General features: G+C 43.9%; 1 protein-coding gene across 2 annotated transcripts in view; it reads left to right on the top strand.

Moving 5' to 3' along the window:
* Positions 1-3,870: 3,870 nt before the first annotated feature.
* Positions 3,871-25,489, top strand: part of TXLNG (taxilin gamma) — a 50,545-nt gene continuing 28,926 nt past the window's right edge. Inside the window, exon 1 of one of the 2 annotated variants that reach the window (XM_012434444.2) lies at positions 3,871-3,994. In XM_012434444.2, coding sequence (XP_012289867.2) covers positions 3,893-3,994 — 102 coding nt within the window. In that variant the 5' untranslated portion in view covers positions 3,871-3,892. Of the gene's footprint in view, positions 3,995-7,046; positions 7,203-25,489 lie in introns of those variants that run through there. The other variant, XM_012434447.3, reaches the window with a different exon arrangement.

Raw genomic sequence — 25,489 nt, 5'->3', positions numbered from 1 at the left:
AGGCGGAATTTGTGGACAGATTTTTAAAACTACCAGAGTCTACATTAAAGATGTCACTTTGGGAGGCCAAGGCGGTAGGATCGGTTGAGTCAAGGAGTTTTAGACTAGCCTAGGCAACAGAGTGAGACCCTATTTCTACAAAAAAATTAAAAAATTGGGCTGGGCGCGGTGGCTCACGCCTGTAATCCCAGCACTTTGGGAGGCCGAGGTGGGTGGATCACGAGGTCAAGAGATCGAGACCATCCTGGTCAACATGGTGAAACCCCGTCTCTACTAAAAATACAAAAAATTAGCTGGGCACGGTGGTGCGTGCCTGTAATCCCAGCTACTCAGGAGGCTGAGGCAGGAGAATTGCCTGAACCTGGGAGGCGGAGGTTGCGGTGAGCCGAGATTGCGCCATTGCACTCCAGCCTGGGTAACAAGAGCAAAACTCCGTCTCAAAACAAAAACAAAAACAAAAACAAAACAAAACAAAACACAAAAAAATTAGCCTGGTGTGGTGGCTCACACCTATGGTCCCAGCTACGCGGGAGGCTGAGGCAGATCACTTGAGGTCAGGAGTTTGAGTCCAGCCTGGACAACATGGTGAAACCCCGTCTCTGCTAAAAATACAAAAATTAGCCAAGTGTAGGGGCGGATGCCTGTAATCCCAGCTACTTTGGAGGCAGAGGCAGGAGAATCGCTTGAACTCGGGAGGCAGAGGTTTCAGCGAGCTGAGATCATGCCACTGCACTCCAGCCTGGGCAAGAAAAGCAAGACGCCATCTCAAAAAAAAAAAAAAAAAAAAAGACATTCATTGAATTTAATTAAATATTTATCATTATGCCGGGTGCGGTGGCTCACGCCTGTAATCCCAGCACTTTGGGAGGCCGAGGCGGGTGGATCACAAGGTCAAGAGATCAAGACCATCCTGGTCAACATTGTGAAACCCCGTCTCTACTAAAAATACAAAAATTAGCTGGGCATGGTGGCGCATGCCTGTAATTCCAGCTATTCAGGAGGCTGAGGCAGGAGAATTGCCTGAACCTGGGAGGCGGAGGTTGCGGTGAGCCGAGATCGTGCCATTGCACTCCAGCCTGGGTAACAAGAGCGAAACTCCGTCTCGGAAAAAAAAAAAAAAAAAAAAAAAAATTATCATTTCTCTGAAGGCTTGGGGTCACTGGCATAGTTCTTTTCTTTTCTTTCTTATTTATTTATTTTTTGAGACAGAGTCTCACTCTGTGGCCCAGGCTGGAGTGCAGTGGCGTGATCTTGGCTCATTGCAACCTCTGCCTCCTGGGTTCAAGCAATTCTCCTCCCTCAGCTTCCCGAGTAGCTGGGATTACAGATGCCTGCCACCACGCCTAGCTAATTTTTTGTATTTTTAGTAGAGATGGGGTTTCTCCATGTTGGCCAGGCTGGTCTCGAACTCTTGACCTCAGGCAATCTGCCCACCTCAGCCTCCCAAAGTGCTGGGATTACAGGCGTGTGAGCCACCGCGCCTAGCCGCCCCCTCCCCCCTTTTTTTTCCTCACATAGGATCTCACTCTGTGGCTCAGGCTGGAGTGCGGTGGCACAATCATAACTTGCTGTAATCTTGATCTCCTGGGCTCAAGAGTTTCCTCCCACCTCAGCCTTCCCAGTAGTGGTGACTACAAGCTCATGCCAAGAGGGCCGGCTAGCTTTCCTATTTTCTGTAGAGATGGGGACTCACTATGTTGTCCAGGCTGGTTTCAGACTCCCGGACTCAAGTGATCCTCCCACCTCCACCTCCCAAATTGTTTGGGATTACAGGCATGAGCCACTGCCTGGAGCCCTGAAGAGTCTTCTAAACACCTCTTTATAAACATACTCGCAGGCAATTCTACATAAATGGAATATTTTTTCTATATCAATTTTTTTTTTTTTTTTTTTTTTTTTTTTTTTTTTGAGACGGAGTTTCGCTCTTGTTACCCAGGCTGGAGTGCAATGGCGCGGTCTCGGCTCACCGCAACCTCCGCCTCCTGGGTTCAGGCAATTCTCCTACCTCAGCCTCCTGAGTAGCTGGGACTACAGGCGCGCGCCACCATGCCCGGCTAATTTTTTGTATTTTTAGTAGAGACGGGGTTTCACCACATTGACCAGGATGGTCTCGATCTCTTGACCTCGTGATCCACCCGCCTCGGCCTCCCAAAGTGTTGGGATTACAGGCGTGAGCCACCGCGCCCGGCCCGTGGGATTCTATTGTACCATAATTTAACTACAGTGCATTTGCCACTCGATTCCCTGGAGAATTGCATTACTGATAGATTTATTCTGCATCTTGTTGGGACTTGCCTTTAAGAATATGAGATATGGTGGCTGAGGTCATGAGTTTTATAGAATCTAGTTATCAGTTTATTATCAGTTGTCACCTACGTCTCAAACTATGCTTTGGTTTTGAAATCGCAAAGCTAGACTGTGATGTTCTGCCCAGGAAACAAAATAATGATACTTTTTGCAAACTTACAGGAAATTTTTTTTTTTTTTTTGAGACGGAGTTTTACTCTGTTGCCCAGGCTGGAGTGCAGTGGCGCGATCTCAGCTCACTGCAACCTCTACTGTCCAGGTTCAAGCGATTCTCCTGCCTCAGCCTCCCGAGTAGCTGGGGCTACAGGTGCCCGCCACCACGCCTGGCTAATTTTTTGTATTTTAGTAGAGACGGGGTTTCACCATGTTGGCCAGAATGGTCTCTTATCTCCTCACCTCGTGATCCGCCCACCTCAACCTCCCAAAGTGCTGGGATTGCAGGCGTGAGCCACCGCGCCCGGCTACTTACAGAAATATTTAAAAGTAATGGATAGAATTTCCCCAATATTGAAATTTACCCTCAGGTATGTTATTAAATTTTTGGCATCTGCTACCACTGTTTTGTATTCAAATCTAATAAAAATGATATAAGACTTGCACAGATTTTCATAATAAATTATTTAAGACAATATATCAGGATTTCATGATGGTCTGTGCCTTTCAGAAGCTCAGTCATTGGAGATCTGGTTCCATCAGATGGAAATAGGAAATATTCCTGAGGAAAACTCTCCTCTCTCCCCCAACATCATATCAAGAAAGAAAAATTCGATTCGGCAAACAGAGTTTGTTGAAACATTTATGTAATGAAACGACTAAATGGGGTGGGAGAAAGCAGGATACATTCAACATGAATGAAGTGCCAAGTAAGTGTGCAGAAGCGGGGGTTTCGACCAAGGTGAACAGAGAGGCACCTATCCCGCAGGAGCTCGGGCCAAGTAAAACGTGTTGACAACTCTGGTGGAGGGGCAGGACTCGGGGCAGGTGCCCGAGTACGAAATCTCAAATTCTAAGAGCCAATACACCTTCCATCTGGAAAGTCGCGAAGTATTTTCCCTTATCCCCAAATCATTCGCGCCCAATTCCTAAGAACGGTAACAAAAACCAAAACACAAGAATGTGTCCCCGATCGTGCTCCTTCTCAAACACGGGGATATTTCTAAACTTTCCCCGAAGGATCATAACAAGTACCTTCCTATAGCGAGACAACGCCCCCAGAAACCGCAAGCCCCAGTGGGTGCAGCACTCTCCCTTTCTCTGAACTCCGCCTTATGTTCCAATCCCGATCCAAGCCTGAGAGCCGTGGCTGCACACCCTACTGGGACTTGTAGTCCATTCCTGAATCCCATTCCCAATCCGCGCAGACTCACATGGCCTCTATCTGCCCTTCGGTCTTGCAGAAGACCAGCCCAGTGTTCAATGCTCCCCACCCCCATCTCGCTTCGTCCCCTTGGGGGCCAACCTCCTCCGGTCACGTGCGAAGTCTCACATGCGGCGATTGGCCATGGGGGTTCGGGGGCGGGGCGAAAGGCCCGGAGAGGTTCCGTGCCTCTTGTCGGGCCGCTTGTTTGGCTGCTGCCGTCACCTCATGGCGACGCGAGTAGAGGAGGCAACGCGGGGAAGAGGCGGCGGCGCCGAAGAGGCGATTGAGGTCGGACGGGGCGGACGGCGACGCAGCCCGCGGCAGAAGGTCAGTCAGGGGGATGCCCTCGTTGTTGCCGGGCCCGGGGGATGCTCGGACTCCCTTTTTCGGGGTCCACTTCTTCTCTCTCCCTGGTTACCTTTAGCCACGGGACGAATATCCGGTCCTCTTCCTTCCCGGGGGTGACGACAGTGGGAGCAGGTGGGGGGGGTGGGACCGCGATAGATGGGGTGGGACCGCGATAGATGGTGTGGGAAGGGACAACGGTTGGGGTTTGGCGGCGAGCTGCGGGGATGCCGGGAGGGAGGGCGGTCAGGGGGCGCACCCGGTTTTAAGGGGGAAGAGGTGCGAGGCGGGGGTGCGCCAGGTGTGACAGCCACGTGCGGCCAGCAGCACGGGGATCCCGGCGCCAGGCGTTGCGTCTCCCAGCCCCCGCCATCAACGTGCTCCCAGCGCTGAGCGCCGCCGTCCGGGGGCTCGCTGGGGTCCTGGGCTCGCCCTCCTCGCGTCCAGCAGGTGCTCAGGGCGCGCTGCGGGGTGCCCCCGGGCCGCTCAAGCTAGGCTGTTGCGCAGTAAGATAACCGCGCGGGAGCCGGGGTGTGCTTGGCCCCCCTTCCCCCGCCCTGCTGCACTCCCCGCCACTGCGCGGGCGGGCAGACGAGCGGGTGAGCGTCTCAGGGCCGGTGCGAGCGGGGCGCTCGGTCCCCGGGACCTAGGCTCCGGGGCTCCGAGGGCTTGGCTGCACGTGGGGCTGGGAATGGATGGGGAGGCGATGTTGGAGGACCTCGGTCCTGCAGAGTTGGGATATCGCGTCATTCCAGCCCTATTTACCACCCTCACCTTCTTTTTCTCTTTCTTTCATTTATTATTAGTTTTTTTAATTTGATGAGTGGAAACTTGAACGCCTTCCCGACCCTGGCCTTGGGTCTTTCTTAATCTGGGAAACAGGCCGGACTGTCGTTCCCCTTGCCTTACTTGACTCATGTCAAGGAGTTTTCAGTCCCTCCCTAGATACAGGAAAATTGAGACCTCTTTCAGAATGAGAGAATTCCACTTGTTCTGGAGCTCAGTGGGTGGAGTTTGAAAAAGATTGCACAACAAATGGGGTTCAGGGCCCTGGAATGGATAACTGCGGGGACTGAGGCTGGGAAGGTGGGAACCCCATCTCTTTTTTTTCTTTTTCCTTGCAGGTGAATATACTGAAACGTTCAACTTGTTGGATGTCTTGCTTGATCACCGAGGGCTATTTAATATTACTTAATTATGTATTTGAACACTCTTAAAAACAACTATATGAAATTATGAAATAATATTTTTCTAATGCAGTTCATAAACTTCAAAAGGGAGAACAAAGGTCCAGTTTACATCTGAGCAGAGTGTTAAGAATTAGCTTTTGGGGGCCTGTTTCTAAGGTCAGGTATTTTCATGTTTCTGCATGAGAGTGTTACTACTTCTCAATTACCTCTCTTTCTCTCTCCCTCTCTTTGTGTTTTAAAAGAAAGATCCAGTGCTTGCAGGACTGAAAAAGAAGCTGTAGACCAACATACTGTAAGGGATTCAACACCGTCACTTTGGACACTTTACTTATTCCCTGAGTGTGGGGTGCCAATCTCAGTGTTTGATTTCATAGATTCCCCAGGGGAGGAGGACTCCGATAAAAAGCCACTGCAATTGAGGATATTAGTTCTCTTTTATGACGCTGGGATAAGGACAAAAAGTCGTTGAATTAGGAACTGAGGTTTAATCAACTAGCATTTTAAATAACCAAGATAGGAGGTAATGACCGTTCCAGTGCAGAGCTCTGGTTAACTGCTGGATACGAAGAGTCATGTGTGTGTCTATTTATTTTTGTTTACATACCTCATCCTCCATTCTTCTTTGCCTATGCTCTTCTGGGCATCTTTTCCCTTTTGATTTTTTTTTTTTTTTTGAGACAGTTTCACTCTGTCGCCAGGCGCCAGGCTGGAGTGCAGTGGCGCAATCTCGGCCCACTGCAATCTCCACCTCCCGAGTTCAAGCAATTCTCCTGGTTCAGCCTCCCGAGTAGCTGGGACTACAGGCGTGCACCACCACGCCCAGCTAATTTTTGTATTTCTTAGTAGAGGCGGGGTTTCACCATGTTGGCCAGGATGGTCTTAGTCTCTTGACCTCGTAATCCGCCCGCTTCAGCCTCCCAAAGTGCTGGGATTACAGGCGTGAGCCACCGCGCCCAGCTCCCTTTTGATTTTTAAGAGTGACGGGATTCAAATACATGGCAAAATATTAGTCTTTGAATTTTCATTTAATACACTGAGTGAATATCTTGTGTTGGCAAAAATCACTTGTAAGCCAGCTATGGTGGCATGCACCTGTAATACCACCTAGTCGGGAAGCTGAAGCAGAAGGCTAGCTTGGGACACCCTGTCTCTTTCTCTTAAAAAATTTTTTTTTTTATTTGAGACAGAGTTTCACTCTGTTACCCAGGCTGGAGTGCAGTGATGCGATCTTGGCTCACTGCATCTTCCACCTCCTGGGTTGCAGTGATCCTTGTGCCTCAACCTCCTGAGTAGCTGGGATTACAGGCGTGCGCTAGCATGCCCAGCTAATTTTTGTATTTTTAGTAAAGATGGGATTTCACCATGTTGGCCAGGCTGGTCTTGAACTCCTGGCCTCAAGTAAGCCATCTACCTCAGCCTTCCAAAGTGGCAGCATTACCAGCATGAGCCACTGCAACTGGCCAAAAAATTTTTTCTATTTGTTTTTATTTTTTTATTATTTTTTTAAGACGGGGTTTCACCATGTTGGTCAGGCTGGTCTTGAACTCCCGACCTCAGGTGATCCGCCCGCCTTGGCCTCCAAAGTGCTTGGATTATAGGCGTGAGCCACCACACCCGGCCTACAAAAAATTTTTTAAAAATCACTTTCACATTACTTCCCTATGTTCCTTAATTTTTAAAATTTCCTTCAGGTCACTGACTTGAAGAAATATTCCTTAATTCTAACTTAACCTCTACCCTTTTTTTCAGGAAGCAGAAATGATGTTTAATGAATTGAGTTTTTTGAAAATATTGAAAGAATTAAAAGTGACTGTTTTGTCATTATTTAGTTACATTACGGGACCTGAAGTGAGAAACAACTGGAGATGGGCTTTTTTGGTTCCTGGTTGCTTTAACCATCTGCCTAGTCACTCGTGTGTGACCTGCTCAGTTAATTGTGGCGTTGTTTCACAACTACATCCATTTGAATGGTCTCTTGAGATAACCTTTTGCTTCTAAAGGTAACGTCACAGTACATTACTAGGGGTCTCTTGAGGAATTGTCTAAAACTTTACTGAAACAGTAGGTACTAGTGACATGTAGCTAAATTTGTTAACTGAAGTTAAAATTAAAAATTCTTTTCTTCAATCACACTAGCCAAGTTTCAGGTGTTCAGTAGCCATTGTGGCTAGTGGCTACTGTATTAGAGCAGATCTAGAATATTTCCATTGTTGCATAAAAATTTTATAGAACAGCATTGGTTTAAAAAGATGAGTACAGGCTGGGCGCGGTGGCTCAAGCCTGTAATACCAGCACTTTGGGAGGCCAAGGCGGGTGGATCACAAGGTCAAGAGATCGAGACCATCCTGGCCAACATGGTGAAACCCCGTCTCTACTAAAAATACAAAAATTAGCTGGGCTTGGTGGTTGCATGCCTGTAGTCCCAGCTACTCGGGAGGCTGAGGCAGGAGAATTGCTTGAACCCGGGAGGCGGAGGTTGCAGTGAGCCGAGATTGTGCCACTGCACTCCAGCCTGGAGCCTGGCGACAGAGTGAGACTCTTGTCTTAAAAAAAAAAAAAAAAAAAAAGATGAGTACACTCTATCTAGTATGTCAGGCACTTTTTAGAACATCAGCCTCATTCATTTTACTTCCCATAAATCCCTATGTAGAATTTGCTTTGTATGGTTGATTTTTAAAAAATTAATAGACTTTTTTTGGGAATGGTTTTTAGGTTTACAAAAAATTGAGCAGAAGAAAAGTACAGAGTTTCCGTATACCCCCTCACACATACCCTTATCCCGCTATTATTTACATCTTGCATTAGTATGATACTTTTGTTAAAATTCATGAGCCAATATTGGTACATTATTATTGACTAAGTCCATAGTTTAGGGTTCTCTCTGGTGCTATATATTCTCTGCATTTTGACAGATGTGTAATGACATGGATCCATGATTACAGTATCACACAGAGGAGTTTCACAGTCCTATAAATCTCTTGTGCTCTACCTATTCATCCCTCTCTCCCTTTCCCTAGACTACTGGCAATCACTGGTCTTATTTTTATTTTATTTTATTTATTTTGTTTTATTTTATTTTTTTCTTTTAAAGACAGGGTTTCACTGTGTTAGCCAGGATGGTCTCGATCTCCTGATCTTGTGATTCACCCACCTCAGCCTGCCAAAGTGCTGGGATTATAGGCATGAACCACCACACCTGGCCTTATTTTATTTTATTTTGTTTATTCATTTTTTTGAGACAGTCTCACTGTCAGCCAGGCTGGAGTGCAGTGGCGCAATTTTGGTTCACTGCAACCTCTGCTTCCTGGGTTCAAGCGATTCTCCTGTCTCAGCCTCAAAAGTAGCTGGGATTACAGGCATCCACCACCATGCTCGGCTAATTTTTTTGCATTTTTAATAGAAATGGGTTTTTGCCATGTTGGCCAGGATGGTCTCAAACTCCTGACCTCAAGTGATCTGCCCACCTTGGCCTCCCAAAATGCTGAGATTACAGGCATGAGCCGCCACGCCCGGCCTTATTTTTTAAAATTTTTATTGAGATGGGGGTCCTGCTATGTTGCCCAAGCTGGTCTTGAACTCCTAGGCTCAGGCGATTCTTCCACTTTGGCTTCCCAAAGTGCTGGGATTATAGGCATGAGCCACCACACACGGCCTAATCTTTTTACTGTCTTGATAGTTTTGCCTTTTCCAGATGTCTAAAGTTGATATATTTTTTCTTTACTAGATTTTTGCTTGGAAATGTTAAAAATTGTTTAACTACTACTAAACTAATTTTTAGGTCTATAAACCATGTGGAAGGATAATACAAGATACCGAGGCCCAAATTAACAAAATCTTGTATTTACATAATGACCTGTAGTTTTTATGGCACATTTGCACATACATTAACTCTTTCAGCATCAGTCACATGCTATGGAGAAGGCTGGGCAGCTGTCATTGCTCTCATTTTCTGATGACAAGCTGCTCAACAGGGTTAAGTCATTTGCCTAAGGGGTGAAGCTGAGTCTGGAACCCAATACTCTTTCATCTATACTACAGTAATAAGTAGTGTAGTACTCAGTAAATACTATGGATTTTAGAGTCAGGACTCCTGGCTTTCTGCCACCCATAGCTGTGCAACCTTGGGCAAGTTTCTCAATCTTTCTAAGCTTCCGTTGCATCATCTGTAAGGAGGGGATAATGCTCATACCTACCACAGGGGATTACTGTGAAGAAGGAGTTGATGGGATGCATTTAGAATTTTACATGGTTTGGAGGGGAGGACGTATGGAAGAGATTCATTTCTCTTGCATTTAGGGTGCTAATTTTGTAAATCCATCTTCCAACCTTCGTATTCTCTCCTCTTCCCAGAATCTCTCCATGATAGACATAATGAGGAGAAATCAGGTCGAGGTTGGGCAAGAGTATGGGGGCAGGAAGAAGCCATTTCATTAATCTTGTTTTTCTCCCCATTTGCCAACTTGATGAACTTCCACTCTTCTGGCACAGAGATTGAGTAATGAGAAATAAAGTGATCTTCTGCTTACAGCATTGTTTTCTAATTGTATCACCAAGTTTTGGTAAATTTCTTTTTTTCTTTAACTGGAATCAAATAGGACAAGCAGTAATGAGAACAGACCAGCATGTTCTTCTATTCAGACAACATTTTCATATCATATTATACCATATTTATTTGTCATATTACTGGAACGTGTTTTATTTATTTGTTTATTTTTAATTTGTTTTTTTGAGATGGAGTCTTGTTCTGTCACCCAGGCAGGAGTGCAATGGTGCAGTCTCAGCTCACTGCAACCTCCACTTCCCGAGTTCAAGTGATTCTCCTGCTTCAGCCTCCCAAGTAGCTGGGATTACAGGCATGCACCACCACGCCCTGCTAATTTTTATATTTTTTAGAGACGGGGTTTCACCATGTTGGCCAGGCTGGTCTCGAACTCCTGACCTCAAGTGATCCACCTGCCTTGGCCTCCCAAAGTGCTGGGATTACAGGTATGAGCCACTGCGCCTGGCCTGGAAGGTGTTTTATATGTTATTTTGTGTGTTGTTTATATTGGTCTTGGCTAGAGAAGTTTTATTTAGGAAGGTATATATCAAATACAAATGACATAAAGTAGTGCTTTTGTGGGATTCTTCACAAGATTCACTATAATGGGCTTCTATTAAATAGATATGCTGTTACAATTTTACACTTCTCAGAGTTATGTTTCAAAGGAAAGAAATTTTGAGACCTCAAATTTCATTTGTGTTTCATGCACTGTTAGTCACTTAAGATATAAATGCATTGTAATATCTCCTTAACTCTGCAAGGTAGCTGGTATCCCCAGGTATTTAGATAAGGCATCTAAGTCTCAGTCAGAAACAAACTTGTGTGAATAATAGAGCTCACAGTTGGTGAAGTTTGCTAGAGTTGGTGTATAGTTGTGTAACTGATAGTATGACAAATGTCTTCTAATGCACAGGCAGTTTTTGCTTACCTCGTTAAGTTTAATACCTCAAGAAATCTGTTTGCTTCTTCCTCCTCTTCCTGCTGCCATCCCCCTAATTCCTTTTGTTTGGTTCTAATGTGACCATGAATAACTTTTAGTTAATATAATGGATGTGTCAGCATTTATAAAGTATGCGCCAGGCATGGTGGCTCATGCTTGAAATCCCAGTGCTTGGGGAGGCCGAGACGGGAGGACTGCTTATGGCCAAGATTTTGAGACCAGCTTGGGCAACACAAGGAGACCCCTGTCTCTACGAAGAATAAAAAACTTAGCCAGGCACATTGGTATATGCCTATAGTTCCAGCTACTTGGGAGGCTGAGGTGGAAGGATCAGTTGAGCCTGGGAGGTCAAGGCTGCAGTGAGCCATGATTGGGCCACTGTACTCTAGCCTGGGCAACAGAGTGAGACTTTGTTTCTCAGAAATAAATAATAAAAATAAAAAGTATAGGCTGGGCACTGTGGCTCACGCCTGTAATCCCAGCAGTTTAGGAGGCCAAGGCAGGTGGATCACCTGAGGTCAGGAGTTTAAGACCAGCCTAGTCAACATGGTGAAAACCCGTCTCTACTAAAAATACAAAAATTAGCTGGCTGTGGTGGCACATGCCTGTAATCCCAGCTACTTGGGAGGCTGACTCAGGAGAATTGCTTGAACCTGGGAGGTGGAGGTTGCAGTGAGCCAAGATCATGCCACTGCACTCCAGCCTGGGTGACAAAGGGAGAGACTCCATGTCAAAAAAAAAAAAAGTATAAAATAGTATACAAATTCAATATAATATTCATCAACATTGAGATGTGACATTTCTAGAAGCAGGTAGAAATAGGTGACTTTTTAAAAAAATTAATTAATTAATTTTTTTTTTGAGATGGGATTTTGCTCTTGTTGCCCAGGCTGGAATGCAGTGGTGCGATCTTGGCTCACTGCAACCTCTGCCTCCTGGGTTCAAGCAATTCTGCCTCTGCCTCCCGAGTAGTTGGGATTACAGGTGCATGCCACCATGCCTGGCTAATTTTTTGTATTTTTAGTAGAAATGGAGTTTCACCATGTTAGCCAGGCTGGTCTCAAACTCCTGACTTCAGGTAATCTGCCTGCCTCGGCCTCACAAAGTGCTGGGATTACAGGCTGGGCCACCGTGCCCGACCTCAATTTTTTATAGTATATATTTAGAGTTGTGTGACCATCACTACACTTGTTTATTTTTTATTAGAGACCGAGTTTTACCATGTTGTCCAGGCTGGTCTCAAACTCCTGGGCTCAAGGGATCCTCCTGCCTAGGCCTCTCTCTCAAGGTGCTGGGATTACAGGTGTGAGCCACTCTGCCTGGCCTTACTTGTTTATTTTTAACATAACCTGGGAGGAGCATGTTCTTTAGATAGAGTATGCTGTTTGTAGAGAAAGGCAAGAATTCAGTCTCTGCTTTCCGTGTCCTAGGTTGTGGACCTGGTACTTGAATTACCTTATCACTGAGGCTGTTTATCATACCTGCCTATAATATAGTTCTGAGAATTAAATGAGGAAATAGTCTATCAGATACTGTTACAGAGGCTTCAGAATAAGCCAGGGCAATGAAGGTCAAGGGAAAGAGTTTATACTGGTTGTCCCTCACCACCCATTTGGATTACAGTGATTGGCACACCTGTCACTTAACAAAAAGAGGGAAAGATACCTGTTAGGTATAGTTGAATAAGAAGGAAGTGGCGCTCTTCTCCCTGTTCTCTTCTCTGGTCCCAGGGTATATTCCCTAGAGGTGGATCTGTCTGCTTATTACTGCCAAGGTGTGGATCCCTTTCTGGTCATGGTTTGACAGAACTCTCTATTCCTGCTCCCACCACGACCAGGACAGCAGTTCTCAAACTTTGGTTTGGGGATCTTTTTGTACACTTAAACATTATTCACAGTCCCAAGGAGCTTTTGTTCATGTGGACTTTACCTAATAATATTTACCATATTAGAAATTAAATAAATGTAACGTTATTAATTCACTTAAAACATGTAATGAGGCAGGGTGTGATGGCTCATGCCTGTAATCCCAGCACTTTGGGAGACTGAGGTGGGTGGATCATCTGAGGTCAGGAGTTTGAGACCAGCTTGGCCAACATGATGAAAGCCCGTCTCTACTAAAAATATAAAAATTAGCTGGGCATGCTGGTGGGCACCTGTAATCCCAGCTACTTGGGAGGCTGAGGCAGGAGAATCACTTGAACTCGAGAGGTGGAGGTTGCAGTGAGCCGAGATTGCACCATTACACTCCACCCTGGGTGACAGAGCAAGATTCCATCTCAAAAAAAAGATGTGCTCTAGTTATCTATTGCTGTGTAACAGATCACTCCAAAACTTACTGACTTGAAACGTTTGTGGTATCACAGTTTCGGGGATTTAGGAATCTGGATGTGGCTTAGCCAGGTCCTTTGCTTTAGGGTTTCAAGGGCTGCAGTAACCTGAAGGCTTGACTGGGAAGGATCCACTTTGGAGCTCACTATTGTGGCTGTTGGCAGGATTCAGTTCCTTGTGGGCTGTTGGACTGAGGCCTCAGTTCCTCATGAGCAGTTGGCTGGAGGCCTTCCTTGGTTCCTTGCCACATGGGTCTTTCTGTAAGCATCTCACAACATGGCAGCTTCTTCATCAGGATGAGTGAGAGAGTGCCAGCACGAAAGAGAAGGAAGTTGCGGTCTTTTGTATCGTAATCATAGACATGACATCTTCTCACTTTTGATAAATTCTCTCTTCATTAGAAACCAGTTACTAGGTTCAACCCACACTCAAGGGGAGGGGACCATTGAGGGCCATGGCAGAAGCTGCCTATCACACATGTTAACATAAGTAACATTTAAAAAAATAGCCGGGTACAGTGGCTCACGCCTGTAATCCCAGCACTTTGGGAGGCCGAGTCAGGCGTATCATCTGAGGTCAGGAGTTCGAGACAAGCCTGACCAACATGGAGAAACCCCGTCTGTACTAAAAATACAAAAAATTAGCCATGCATGGTGGTGTGTGCCTGTAATCCCAGCTACTCGGGAGGCTGAGGCAGGAGAATTGCCTGAACCCAGGAGGCAGAGGTTGCCGTGAGCCGAGATCGTGTCATTGCACTCCAGCCTGGGCAACGAGTGAAACTCTGTCTCAATTAATTAATTAATTAATTAATAAGCAACCAAACTGATTTTCCAAAAGTTAGCAAGAGTAGCATTCTTTTACGTTTTTGCAGATCTCTTTAATGAATGGCTTAATAGACGACATCTGCTTCTGCATTCATACCATTTCAGTCTAAGTATATGAAGAGAATGTGTCCTCACACATGTATGTAATTGGAACAGGGAGGAGTATTGTAATAGTCTTTGTGGATAATTGTGGAAATCCTTTGATTCTCTTGGTCTGTCTTGCATGTCAAATAGGTCTCTTTTCCCCGTGCATCATTTTGTAATACCATCCATTAGTCATTTGGAAAATACTGGTTAACAGAATTGTGTTCATCTTCCAAATGTTGATACATTTGGTATACTATATCAAATCACATTAGTATACTATATCAAAATCACCACTGATCTCATCAGAAAAGTCTTTTTAAGAATTGGGAAGCTGTCTAGCTCATGGTGGCAGATAGTTTTCAAAGATTCTATTTTTTGCTTGAAAGCTCAAATTTTATTATTGGCAACAAGTACTGTTGTTTGCTTGCCTTGAAGTGACAGGGTCTCTTCGTATATTTTGGAGAAAATGTCTGCCAAATACCCAAGTCTGAACAAACAACCGTAGTTTGTTGTTTGAAGAAATGTTCCAGGGAAAGAGCAGCAAGTTGAGTTCATAATTCAAACAGCTGCACTTGTGCTTTTTTTTGAAGACCTCCAGTGTACTGTGGTGTACAGCAAAAGTTTTTTGTTTTTTGTTTTTCCTTTAAGGACAGGGTCTTGCTCTGTCGCTCAGGCTGGAATGCAGTGGCATGATCATAGCTCACTACAGCCTTGAACTCCTGGGCTCAAGCGAGCCTCCTGCCTCAGCCTCCAAAGTACTTGGGACTACAGGAATGTGCCACCACACAAGGCTAATTTTTTTTATTTTTTTTAGAGACAGGGTCTTAACTATGTTACCCAGACTGGTTGCCAACCCCTGGGCTCAAGTGATCCTCCCACCCTGGACTCCCACAGTGCTAGGATTATAGGTGTGAGCTACTGTGCCCAGCCAGCATTTCCTTTTTAAGGTGGAATAATATTCCACCTTATGTATTAACCACATTTTGTATACCCATTCATCTGGCGATGTATATTTGGGTATTGATCATGGTTCTTAGCTTTAGATGTGGTTCTTTAGGACGTTCCCTTATAGAAGCATAAACCTCCATAGGAGGCTTAATAAATGTAGGTCTGAAATAATGACTTTTTCCCCTTGCTTCCTACTCTGCTTCCTAGTATCTTTATCTATACAATCGGGTGATGTTCTTACTATCTTAGAATTGTAAGGCTGAACTAAGTAGTGTATTTGAAATGTCAGGCATTTAGTAATGTTAGTTTTTTTTTCCCTTCCTTTTTTCACTCAGAACTTAGCCTTATATGTATTCCGTTAGCCCTCTTATATATTCCATTTATCTCACATAGTGAGCTTAGATATTGGCCATCTAATTCCACTTGGGAATAGTTAATTATCCACCATTGAATCTTTGTTTTTTCTTTTTTTTGAGACAGAGTCTTGCTCTGTCGCTCAGGCTGGAGTGCAATGGCATGATCTTGGCTCACTGCAACCTCCTGGATTCAAGCGATTCTCCTGCCTCAGCCTCCTGAGTAGCTGGGATTACAGGCATCCACCACTATGCCCGACTAATTTTTTTTTTTTTAAGATGGAGTCTTGCCCTGTTGCCTAGGCTGGAGTATAGTGGCATCATCTCAGCCCACTGCAACCTCTGCCTCCCAAGTTCAAGCAATTCTCCTGTCTCAGCCTCCCGAGTAGCTGGGATTACAAGCTTGAAGGAGGCCAAGATGCTGCTTTCTTTGGTTGTCCCAAATCCAGGTTCATTGGACACCCGCTACCTCTATCATGCAGCCTAAGTTTTACCTAACGAGCTTCTGTCCACATTGCCTGACAGATGTGGCACAGATCTTTAAGAGCTCTCTGGAACCATTAGAGATCTTCGGGACTTCCCAGTCTGTGGATTACAGTGTTGATGGCTGTCAGTCTCATGACATCATAGATGACATCAACAGTAGTGCAGTGGAATGCCCAGGTATTTAAGAAGCACAAAGGAGGCCGGGTGTGGTGGCTCACGCCTGTAATCCCAGCACTTTGGGAGGCCGAGGTGGGTGGATCACAAGGTCAGGAGATCAAGACCATCCTGGCCAACATGATGAAACCCCATCTCTACTAAAAATATGAAAATTAGCTGGGCTTGGTGGCACGTACCTGTAATCCCAGCTACTTGGGAGGCTGAGGCAGGAGAATCACTTGAACCCGGGGATTGGAGGTTGCAGTGAGCTGAGATTGTGCCACTGCACTCCAGCCTGGGCAACAAGAGTGAAACTCTGTCTCAAAAAAAAAAAAAAAAAAACCACAAAGGAAAATATTCCAATATAGGATCATTTGACAGCCAAAAAATAAATTAAGGCAGAGCCAATATAAAAAGAAAAATTAAGTCTTTATTTCCAACATCTAGGTCTACAATCCAAACAAAGGTAATTATGGTGAACAATTTTGGGGATATCCTTGTAGGAAAATTGTATCCATATATTGGCTTATACAATAAATGGATATTTTAAATTTGTACTGATGTATTCATCCTGTACTGGCCATTTGCCTTTTTTCCTATCTAATTATACTATGTCGACATACAGTCTATTTTATTCCTTTTATGGCTGCGTAGTTTTACCTTGTGTGGATGACCATTGTTTAACCAGTTCCCTATTGGTGGACATTTAGGTGGTTTTCTGGTTTGGTAAGTAACCTTTTATACTTGAGTGAGAATATTTGGAATAAACTCCAAGTGGTAGAATTGCTGAGTGAAAGTGAATGTGCTTTGAGACTCAGGTGTTGGTAGAGCTTGCTAAAATACCTCTGCCAACCCACTCTACCGATTTAGACCCCCACCCCCTGCCAAGAGTATGCTGAGTGACCTGTTTGCCCACACCAAGGTTTTTTGTTCTTCCTTTAAAATGTGCTAAGTAAAAGATAGTACCTTGCTTTGCTTTGCATTTTTATTTGTATATTGGGCATTTTTAGTTCTTTAATTGTGGTCTGCTTGTTCACAACCCTTGAAAATCGGGTCTCTGGCTCATTTGTAAGGGCTTCCTGCAGTCTTTTTTTTTTTTTTTTTTCCAGTCAGATTCTTCAATATTGGCAGTCTTTTGGTTCACCTGAAAGTTTTTAGTTTTTTTAAAATCTGTTGTAGATTTAGGGGGTACAAGTACAGTTTCATTCCATGGGTATGTTATGTAGTGAGGTATCCATCACTGGAATAGTGTAAAGTGGGCCTAATAGTTAATTCCTCATACGTCACTGTTTGTTATCCCCCCACCCCAGGAATTCCAAATATTTTAATTATTTAGTAAATTAATCTCGTCACCACCACCCCCCTCCTTTTTTTTTTTTTTTGGGACAGAGCCTGGCTGTTGCCCAGGCTAGAGTGCAGTGTGCAGTGGTGCAATCATAGCTTGCTGGTCTTCCAAGCTCAAGTGATCCTCCCACCTCAGCCTCCCGAGTAGCTGGGACACAGATGTGTGCCATCACACGTGGCTAATTTTTTTGTTTTTAGTAGAGACAGGTCTTTCTGTGTTAAACAGGCTAGTCTTGAACTCCTGAGCTCAAGCAGTCCTCCTGCCTCGGCCTTCCATAGTGTTGGAATTACAGGCGTGAGCCACTGCACCTCCCCCAACCCCCTTTTTAAAAATAGCTTCTGGGTTTTTTGCTTTCCTTTGAAAGACCTTGGCTACTCTGTGCTACTGAGATAGCCCTGCTCTGTCTGTGGAGCAGTCATTCTGCTGTATATAATTTCATAAAAATAAAAACAACAAAAGAAAGGCCTTTTCCATGCCAAGGTTGTGGAAAAAAATTCACTTAGGATTTCTTCAAGCGGTTTGTCGTTTTCATTTTTCATGTTTCAATCTTGGTATATCTGGAGGGGTAAGACAGGATACTCCTTTGTTCCCTCATATGGTTTAAGAGATACCATAAATTATTTATTGCCTTTACCAATTTGAAATGACACCATTTTTAATGTAAATTCCCATGTATGGGTCTGTGTGGTCTGTTTTTAAAGACAGTGCTATATAGTTTAGGAAGTCTCAGACAGTATTTCATCCCTAAAATTTAAATAAGATCTCACCATTGCCTTCCACACTCTCTCATGGAAGCCTGTCTTCTCCTTCTAAACTCCATCTCTCTCTATTCCCTAACACTCTCCTGGAAGCCGCTTTCCTCTCCTGGATTCATTCTTTCTGGATTCTCTCACTCAGTGTAAGAGTTAGCTGTTTCTTTCTCCTTCTCCTGTTTCACTGTCTCTAAATAAATCACTTTCTACAAAAAAAAAAAAAAAAAAAAATCTCACCTTTGGGAGTTTATATTTTAAAACATTGAGAATTTACTATCTTTTTTTTTTTTTAAGACAAGAGTTTTACCATGTTGGTCAGGCTGGTCTTGAACTCCAGACCTCAGGTGATCCACCCGCCTTGGCCTCCAAAGCCTTGGCCTCCAAAGTGCCTTGGCCTCCAAAGTGCCCGGCCTAAGAATTTACTATCTTTTTAATTTTTGTTTTATTTATTTTTTTGAGACAGAGTGTTACTCTGTCACCCAGGCTGGAGTGCCATGGTACAGTCTCTTGGCTCACTGCAACCTCTGCCTCCTGGGTTCAAGTGATTCTTGTGCCTCAGCCTCCTGAGTAACTGGGATTACAGGCATGTGCCACCATGCCCAGCTAATTTTTGTATCTTTAGTAGAGATGGGGTTTCACTAGGTTGGTCAGGCTGGTCTGGAACTCCTGACCTTGTGATCCGCCCGCCTTGGCCTCCCAAAGTGCTCGGATTACAGGCATGAGCCACCGCACCCAGCTGAAAATTTATTATCTTAAATAATATAGGCATGTTATAGAGACATGTATACCAGAATTTAATTATATAATAGTGCACAGTAATATCATTTTATCTGTTAAAGATAAAAACCCTTTCATTTAATTTTATTCCTTTGTTCTAACACAGTAAAACAGACTACTATTTAAGGAGGCATTGAGTTATGTAATACATATTTTAAAGGCTTTGATCCAAAATGGTTAAAACAGGAATTTGAGATAAATGATAAAGTATTAGCTGTGAGGAAAACTGTGCTATCCAGAATAGTTCTTTGGAAGATTAAAATAGCCTTAGTGTATACCCTGTTTTAAATGATGTATACAAAGCTAAAATCATTTATTTTTGTAATTTAGCCACATGAAAATGTAATTTTTATAATAGGTTTGTTTGTAAAATTTTGTATTTGGAAATGTGAAAGCCCCTCAAAATACTGGAAGGGTTGTCCGAGTGGTGGCTCATGTCTCTAATCCCAGCACTTCAGGAGGCTGAGGTGGGCGGATCACCTGAGGTTGGGAGTTCAAGACCAGCCTGACCAACATGGAGAAACTCCGTCTCTACTGAAAATACAAAATTAGCCAGGCGTAGTGGCGCATGCTTGTAATTCCAGCTACTCGGGAGGCTGAGGCAGGAGAATCACTTGAACCCAGGAGGCAGAGGTTGCGGTGAACCAAGATTGTGCCATTGCATTCCAGCCTGAGCAACAAGAGCAAACTCCTTCTCAAAAAAAAAAAATACTGGAAGGGTTTAGGAGAGAGGTTTATATTTTACAAAACCAAGTAAGGCCAGTAGCTGATGCCCTGAGAGTGGGGTATCTTTGATATCTTTCACTATTTCCCCATCTATTTCTGCCTCCATTGCCCCTCCCAGGGCACCGAGAGTGTGGTTGTACATACACTGTTGTCTGTACAATCCTGGTTGAAATGAACAACTCTTAGGGTAAATTATTAGAAACATAGGGTTGGAAGGATATTTAGAGATATTTTTGTTTATCCTAAAACACAAAATTAAGACTGCACATGGTGGCTCACGCCTGTAATTCTAGCACTTTGGGAAGCTGAGGCTGGCTGAAGTCAGGAGTTCAAGACCAGCCTGGCCAACATGGTGAAACCCCATCTCTACTACAAATACAAAAAATAGCCAGGTGTGATGGCACACGCCTGTAGTCCCAGGTACTCAGGAGGCTGAGGCAGGAGAATTACATGAACTCGGGAGGCGGAGGTTGCAGTGAACGGAGATCGCACCACTGCACTCCAGCCTGGGCAACAGAGCGAGACTCCATCTCAAAAACAAAACAAAACAAAAAAAACCCACAAAAGTGAAAAATAACAAACTAACCCCAGTTCCTTAAATAATCACTTCAAATTATTTGACGATATCCCTACCCCCAAATTAGTAGTGTCTTACTTCCCTAAATCCCAGAGTTAATCACTGCTAAAAATTCTACATATCCTGATGTTTTTCTAAATGCATATTGGTGTGTCTAGTGTGCTGTGTATTTTTAGACATTTAATTTAGATTTATTTTGTAACTGCGTCGGAGATGTGTTTGACTTTGAACTTGCATTTTCCAAAGTTGATTTATAAAGTGAGGGGAGCAGTGTAATAGAACATCGGCTCTTGAGTTTGGTGGACCTGGTTTTGAATTTTGCCAGCCCCTTTTACTTATTTTAATATGATTTTGATCGAGTTACTTAATCCCATCATGTCTCATTTTCTGTACCTGGAAACAATAAGGCCTGTATCTCAGTGAGGCAGGGCAGGTTAAATGGGGTCACTTTGAGAACTTCTCGCACGGTGTCAGCCTGAGGTGTAAATGTTCTCTTTATTTATTTGATAAGTTCCTCCTAGACTTTCTGGGACTCTGAGGCACGCTAAGGATGTCTGCCTAGGAAAATGCATAAATGTACACAACCTTTCCCACCTGCTCTCTCTGAAGGTCTATTCTAGCTCTTGCTGGCAAGGACTGGGTAATTTGTATCCTCTGCACTGCCTGGCCCTGGTCAAAGGTGTTTGAGCTCTTGTGAGCAGGCAGCGGTTGAAATAATCAGGAAGTGAATGTAGATGTTGGTAGAAGGGAAAGAAACCTACAAGATTTTTTTCCTTTAGGTTTTAATTTCCATGCACTCAGTTGTGAATGTTTTGATCCAAAAAGCTATTACAAGCAGTTGGTGAATACAGAGTACTTCCTCATGTTCATTTGCAAAAATTTCCATGATAGTTGTTCTTTGCTCCTGCCATTTATTATTGATAAACTGGTGGGGCCCATTTTGAAGGTATCTGTTGGTCAGTTAGTGAGTCCTCTTAGCTCCAAGTTTTGAGACTGTAGAAGGAAGATTGTGAAATATATCCTTTGACCGGAGGGGAGTGGCTAGGGTGGGGAATTATTGGTGTTTGTGGCTCTCGTGAACACTTGTAGCACAGTGTTGTGCTTCTCTACAAGGTACACATGCCGCTCACAGGATGCAGATGTGATAGTTTTGTTTCATGATTTTGTTCAGGGAAGGGTTCTAATAGAAATCTGCCGGGTGCGGTGGCTCACACCTGTAATCCCAGCACTTTGGGAGGCCGAGGCGGGTGGATCACGAGGTCAAAAGATCGAGACCATCCTGGTCAACATGGTGAAACCCTGTCTCTACTAAAAATACAAAAAATTAGTTGGGCATGGTGGCGCGTGCCTGTAATCCCAGCTACTCAGGAGGCTGAGGCAGGAGAATTGCCTGAACCCAGGAGGCGGAGGCTGTGGTGAGCCGAGATCGCGCCATTGTACTCCAGCCTGGGTAACAAGAGTGAAACTCCGTCTCAAAAAAAAAAAAGAAATCCATCTGGAAACTACTCAGTGTTGGTTTCATTTTCATTTGAGATGGGAATTTAAATAAACATTTCCTCCCCTTTCATTTTTCCTAATAAGACACTATATTAGAGAGCTCTCTTCATTTTGGTGTTTAAAAAAAATGTTAAAGCTCTTGGAAAGGTAACTCATGGCACCTAACTTAAAAGGTGAAGACATGCCTGCTGTCAAAGTCTTGTCCCCACTCACTCATTTTGTCTCCAGTAGTGTTTCTTTGTATCCTGCCAGAGACTAGATACACTTTTCTGCTCCTAAATTTATACAGCACCCCTTCAAGCCCCCACATCATGGCATATGGTATGTACTACGGGTTATTTTGCTTTTTCCCTTATCAACCTATCCTTAACCAATAATTATATAACTGCCTCACTCTTTTTTTTTTTAACAGATACTATGATACTCAGTTAGGTGGATGTACAGCCATTTATTCATCCAGTCCACTATTTATCGATATTTAGGATATATCTGATTTTTTGCTACCATAAATGCTGCATAAATAACCTTATGTATTATGTCATTCACAAATGTATTGGTATATCTGTAGGAAAAACTGATAAGAAATGAATTTGCTGGATCAAAACATATGTGACTTGATGTTTTTTCCCCTCTAACATCTTATGAAACTTCAAAGATACTGCAGAGTTGATAGTAAACATCCATTTTGCCACCACCTAGAACCTTTGACATTTTACTCTGGTTGCTTTTTCAGTTATCTATCCATTTATCTGTCCCTTCACCCATGAAGCTATCTGAAGTGCGTATGTGCTAAATTTTAGCAAATGCATGCAGCTCTGTAACTCAAATTCCCATCAAGATACAGAGCATTACCAACACCCCAAATGTTCCCTTCTGCCTGCCCTCAGTCAGTCCCTTCCCCAGTAGGACTCCTTGGTGGTTAAGTCAGTTTGTCCTCCCATCAGGAATGCTTGAGAATGCTCCACACCCTCTCCAACAGTGTTGTCAAAGTGTTTGTTGTGTAAAATGATAACTTATAGTTTTTGTTTTCATTTTTGTTTTGAGACTGAGTCTCGTTCTATTACCCAGGCTGGAGTGCAGTGGCATGACCTCAGCTCACTGCAACCTCTGCCTCCTGGGTTCAAACGATTCTTGTGCTTCAGTCTCCTGAGTAGCTGGGATTCCAGGCATGTACCACTGCCCAGCTAATTTTTGTATTTTTACAAGAGATGGTGTTTTGCCATGTTGGCCAGGCTGGTCTTAAACTCCTGACTTCAAGTGATCTACCTGGCTCGGCCTCCCAAATTGCTGGGTTACAGGCATGAGCTACTGTGCCTGGCCAATAGTGGTATTTTCTGTAACTTGTGTATTAATGCTTAGGTTCTTTTCATGGATTGTTCTCAGCAGCCATTTTCGCCCCTGTATGCTCCCCATCAGTTGGTATTTGAATACCATTTGTGCATAATAAGCTATTGCTACCTAGGACAATGTATATATCAAATACATGGGATTGTAATATGTGTGATAGGAGTTCAAAGGCAGGAGTGTCTGGGAAGACAAATGGGAGAAGTATTAACTACAAATAGGGAATGATGACATACAATTAGAAGGAAAAGATGAGATGAGGTGTTTGTGCACTACACAGATTAATATTCTTGTTTATGCCATATGCCACCAGCTATTATTTTGTATATGGCAATAGTTTTTTGGCCTTCCTTGAGTCTTTACAATGTCTTTTTGCTATATAATGGTAATAGTAAATGACCTGTATACTTTTAATCTGAAAACAAAAGTAACTTTTAATTAAATCTCTTTATGATGTTTTGAAATAGGTGAATGTATTATTCCTTTCTTTTTTCTCTTTTTTTTGAGATGGAGTCTCACTCTGTCCCAGGCTGGAGTGCAGTGGTGCGATCTCGGCTCACTGCAACCTCCACCTCCTGGGTTTAAGCAATTCTCCTGCCTCAGCCTTTCCAGTAGCTGGGATTACAGGCACATGGCACCATGCCCAGCTAATTTTTGAATTTTTAGTAGAAACAGGGTTTTGCCATGTTGGCCAGGCGGGTCTCGAACTCCTGACCTTGTGATCCGCTGGCCTAGGCCTCCCAAAGTGCTGGGATTACAGGCGTGAGCCATCATCCATGCCCAGCCTTTTTTTTTTTTTTTTTTTTTTTGAGACAGAGTTTCGCTCTTGTTCCCCAGGCTGGGGTGCGATGGTGCAATCTCAGCTCACCTCAACCTTCGCCTCCTGGGTTCAAGCGATTCTCCTGCCTCAGCCTTCCAAATAGCTGGGATTATAGGCATGCACCACCACGCTTGGCTAATTTTGTAGTTTTAGTAGAGACGGGGTTTCTCCATGTTGGTCAGGCAGGCTGGTTCAAACTCCTGACCTCAGGTGATCTGCCTACCGCAGCCTCCCAAAGTGCTGGGATTACAGGTGTGAGCCACTGCACCTGGCCTATTGTTCATTTCTTCCAAGTTGAGATAACAAATAAGTTGTCTGAAAAGTACATCTGATAAGAGACTTGTAGCTGGTTACATAAAGAACTCTTGCAGTCCAACAATAAAGTAACTAATAACCTAATTAAATGTGGGCAAAAGACCTGGAAAACATTCTCCAAAGGAAGTATACAAATGGCCAATAGGCACATGAAAAGATGCTCAATATTGTTAGCCATTAGGGAGATGTAAATCAAAAACACAGTGAGGTAACATCACACTCAGTAGGATAATAAAAATCATAAGTGTTGGTGAGGATGTGGAGAAATTGGAACCCTCATACACTTCTAGTGGGAATTTTAAATGGTACCAATGGGCTGTGTGTGGTGGCTTATGCCTATAATCCTAGCACCTTGGGAGACTGAAGCAAGAGGATCACTTGAGCCCAGGAGTTTGAGACCAGCCTGGGCAACATAGCAAGACCCTCCTTCTACAAAATTAAAAAAAAAAAAAAAAAGAGCCTGGCTTAGTAATCTCAGCACTTTGGGAGGCTGAGGAGGGAAGATCCTTTGAGTCCAGGAGGTTGAGGCTGCAGTAAGCTTGCATTATGCCATTGCACTCCCGTCTAGGCAACAAAGAGAGACCCTGTCTCCAAAAAAAAAAAAAAAAGTATAGTTGCTTGGGAAAATAGCCTTACAGTTCCTCAAACGGTTCAACATAGAGGGGCCATATAGCAATTCCACTCCTAGGTCTGTACCCTGGAGAAATGTCCACACAAAAAAATGAATGCATTAATGTTCATAGCAGAAATAGTTATAAAAGCCAAAAATTAGAAATAACCCAAATGTCCATCTGATGAATGGATAAATGCAATGCAGTCTATATGTATAAGGGATATTATTCAGCCATAAAAAGGGATGGAATACTGGTACATGCTATAACATGGAGGAACCTTGAAAATTTGCTAAATAAAAATAGGCAGACTCGGCTGGGTGCAGTGGCTCATGCCTGTAATCCCAGTACTTAGAGGTGGGTGGATCACCTGAGGTCAGGAGTTTGTGACCAGCCTGGCCAACATAATGAATCCCCATCTCTACGAAAAATGCAAAAAATTAGCTAAGCATAGTGGCAGGTGCCTGTAATCCCAGCTACCCGGGAGGCTGAAGCAGGAGAATCACTTGAACCTGGGACGTGGAGGTTGCAGTGAGTGGAGACCGTGCCATTGCACTCCAGCCTGGGCAACAGAGTGAGATTCTGTCTGAAAAAAATAAATAACTAAAAAGAAAGTAGGCAGACTTAAAAGGCCACGTATATATGAAGCGTGTCTAGAATAGCCAAATCCATAGAGGCAGCGAGTAGATTAGTGGCCTGGTCCTGAAGGTAGTGGAAGGATTACGGGTTGATAGCTAAGGAGTACTGGGTTTCATTTACAGGTGATGAAAGTGTTGTAAAGTTGACTGTGGTATGGTTGCACAACTTTGTGAATGCACTAAAAACTACTCTAAATTGGGGAATTGTGTGGTATGTG

The sequence above is a fragment of the Aotus nancymaae genome, unplaced genomic scaffold (genome assembly GCF_030222135.1).
Source record: "Aotus nancymaae isolate 86718 unplaced genomic scaffold, 86718_ANA_hifiasm-v0.15.2.pri h1tg000058l, whole genome shotgun sequence".
NCBI classification, from domain to species: Eukaryota; Metazoa; Chordata; class Mammalia; order Primates; family Aotidae; genus Aotus; species Aotus nancymaae.
The sequence above is the reverse complement of the archived record's forward strand: the minus strand, read 5'-3'. Positions and strand labels throughout refer to the sequence as shown.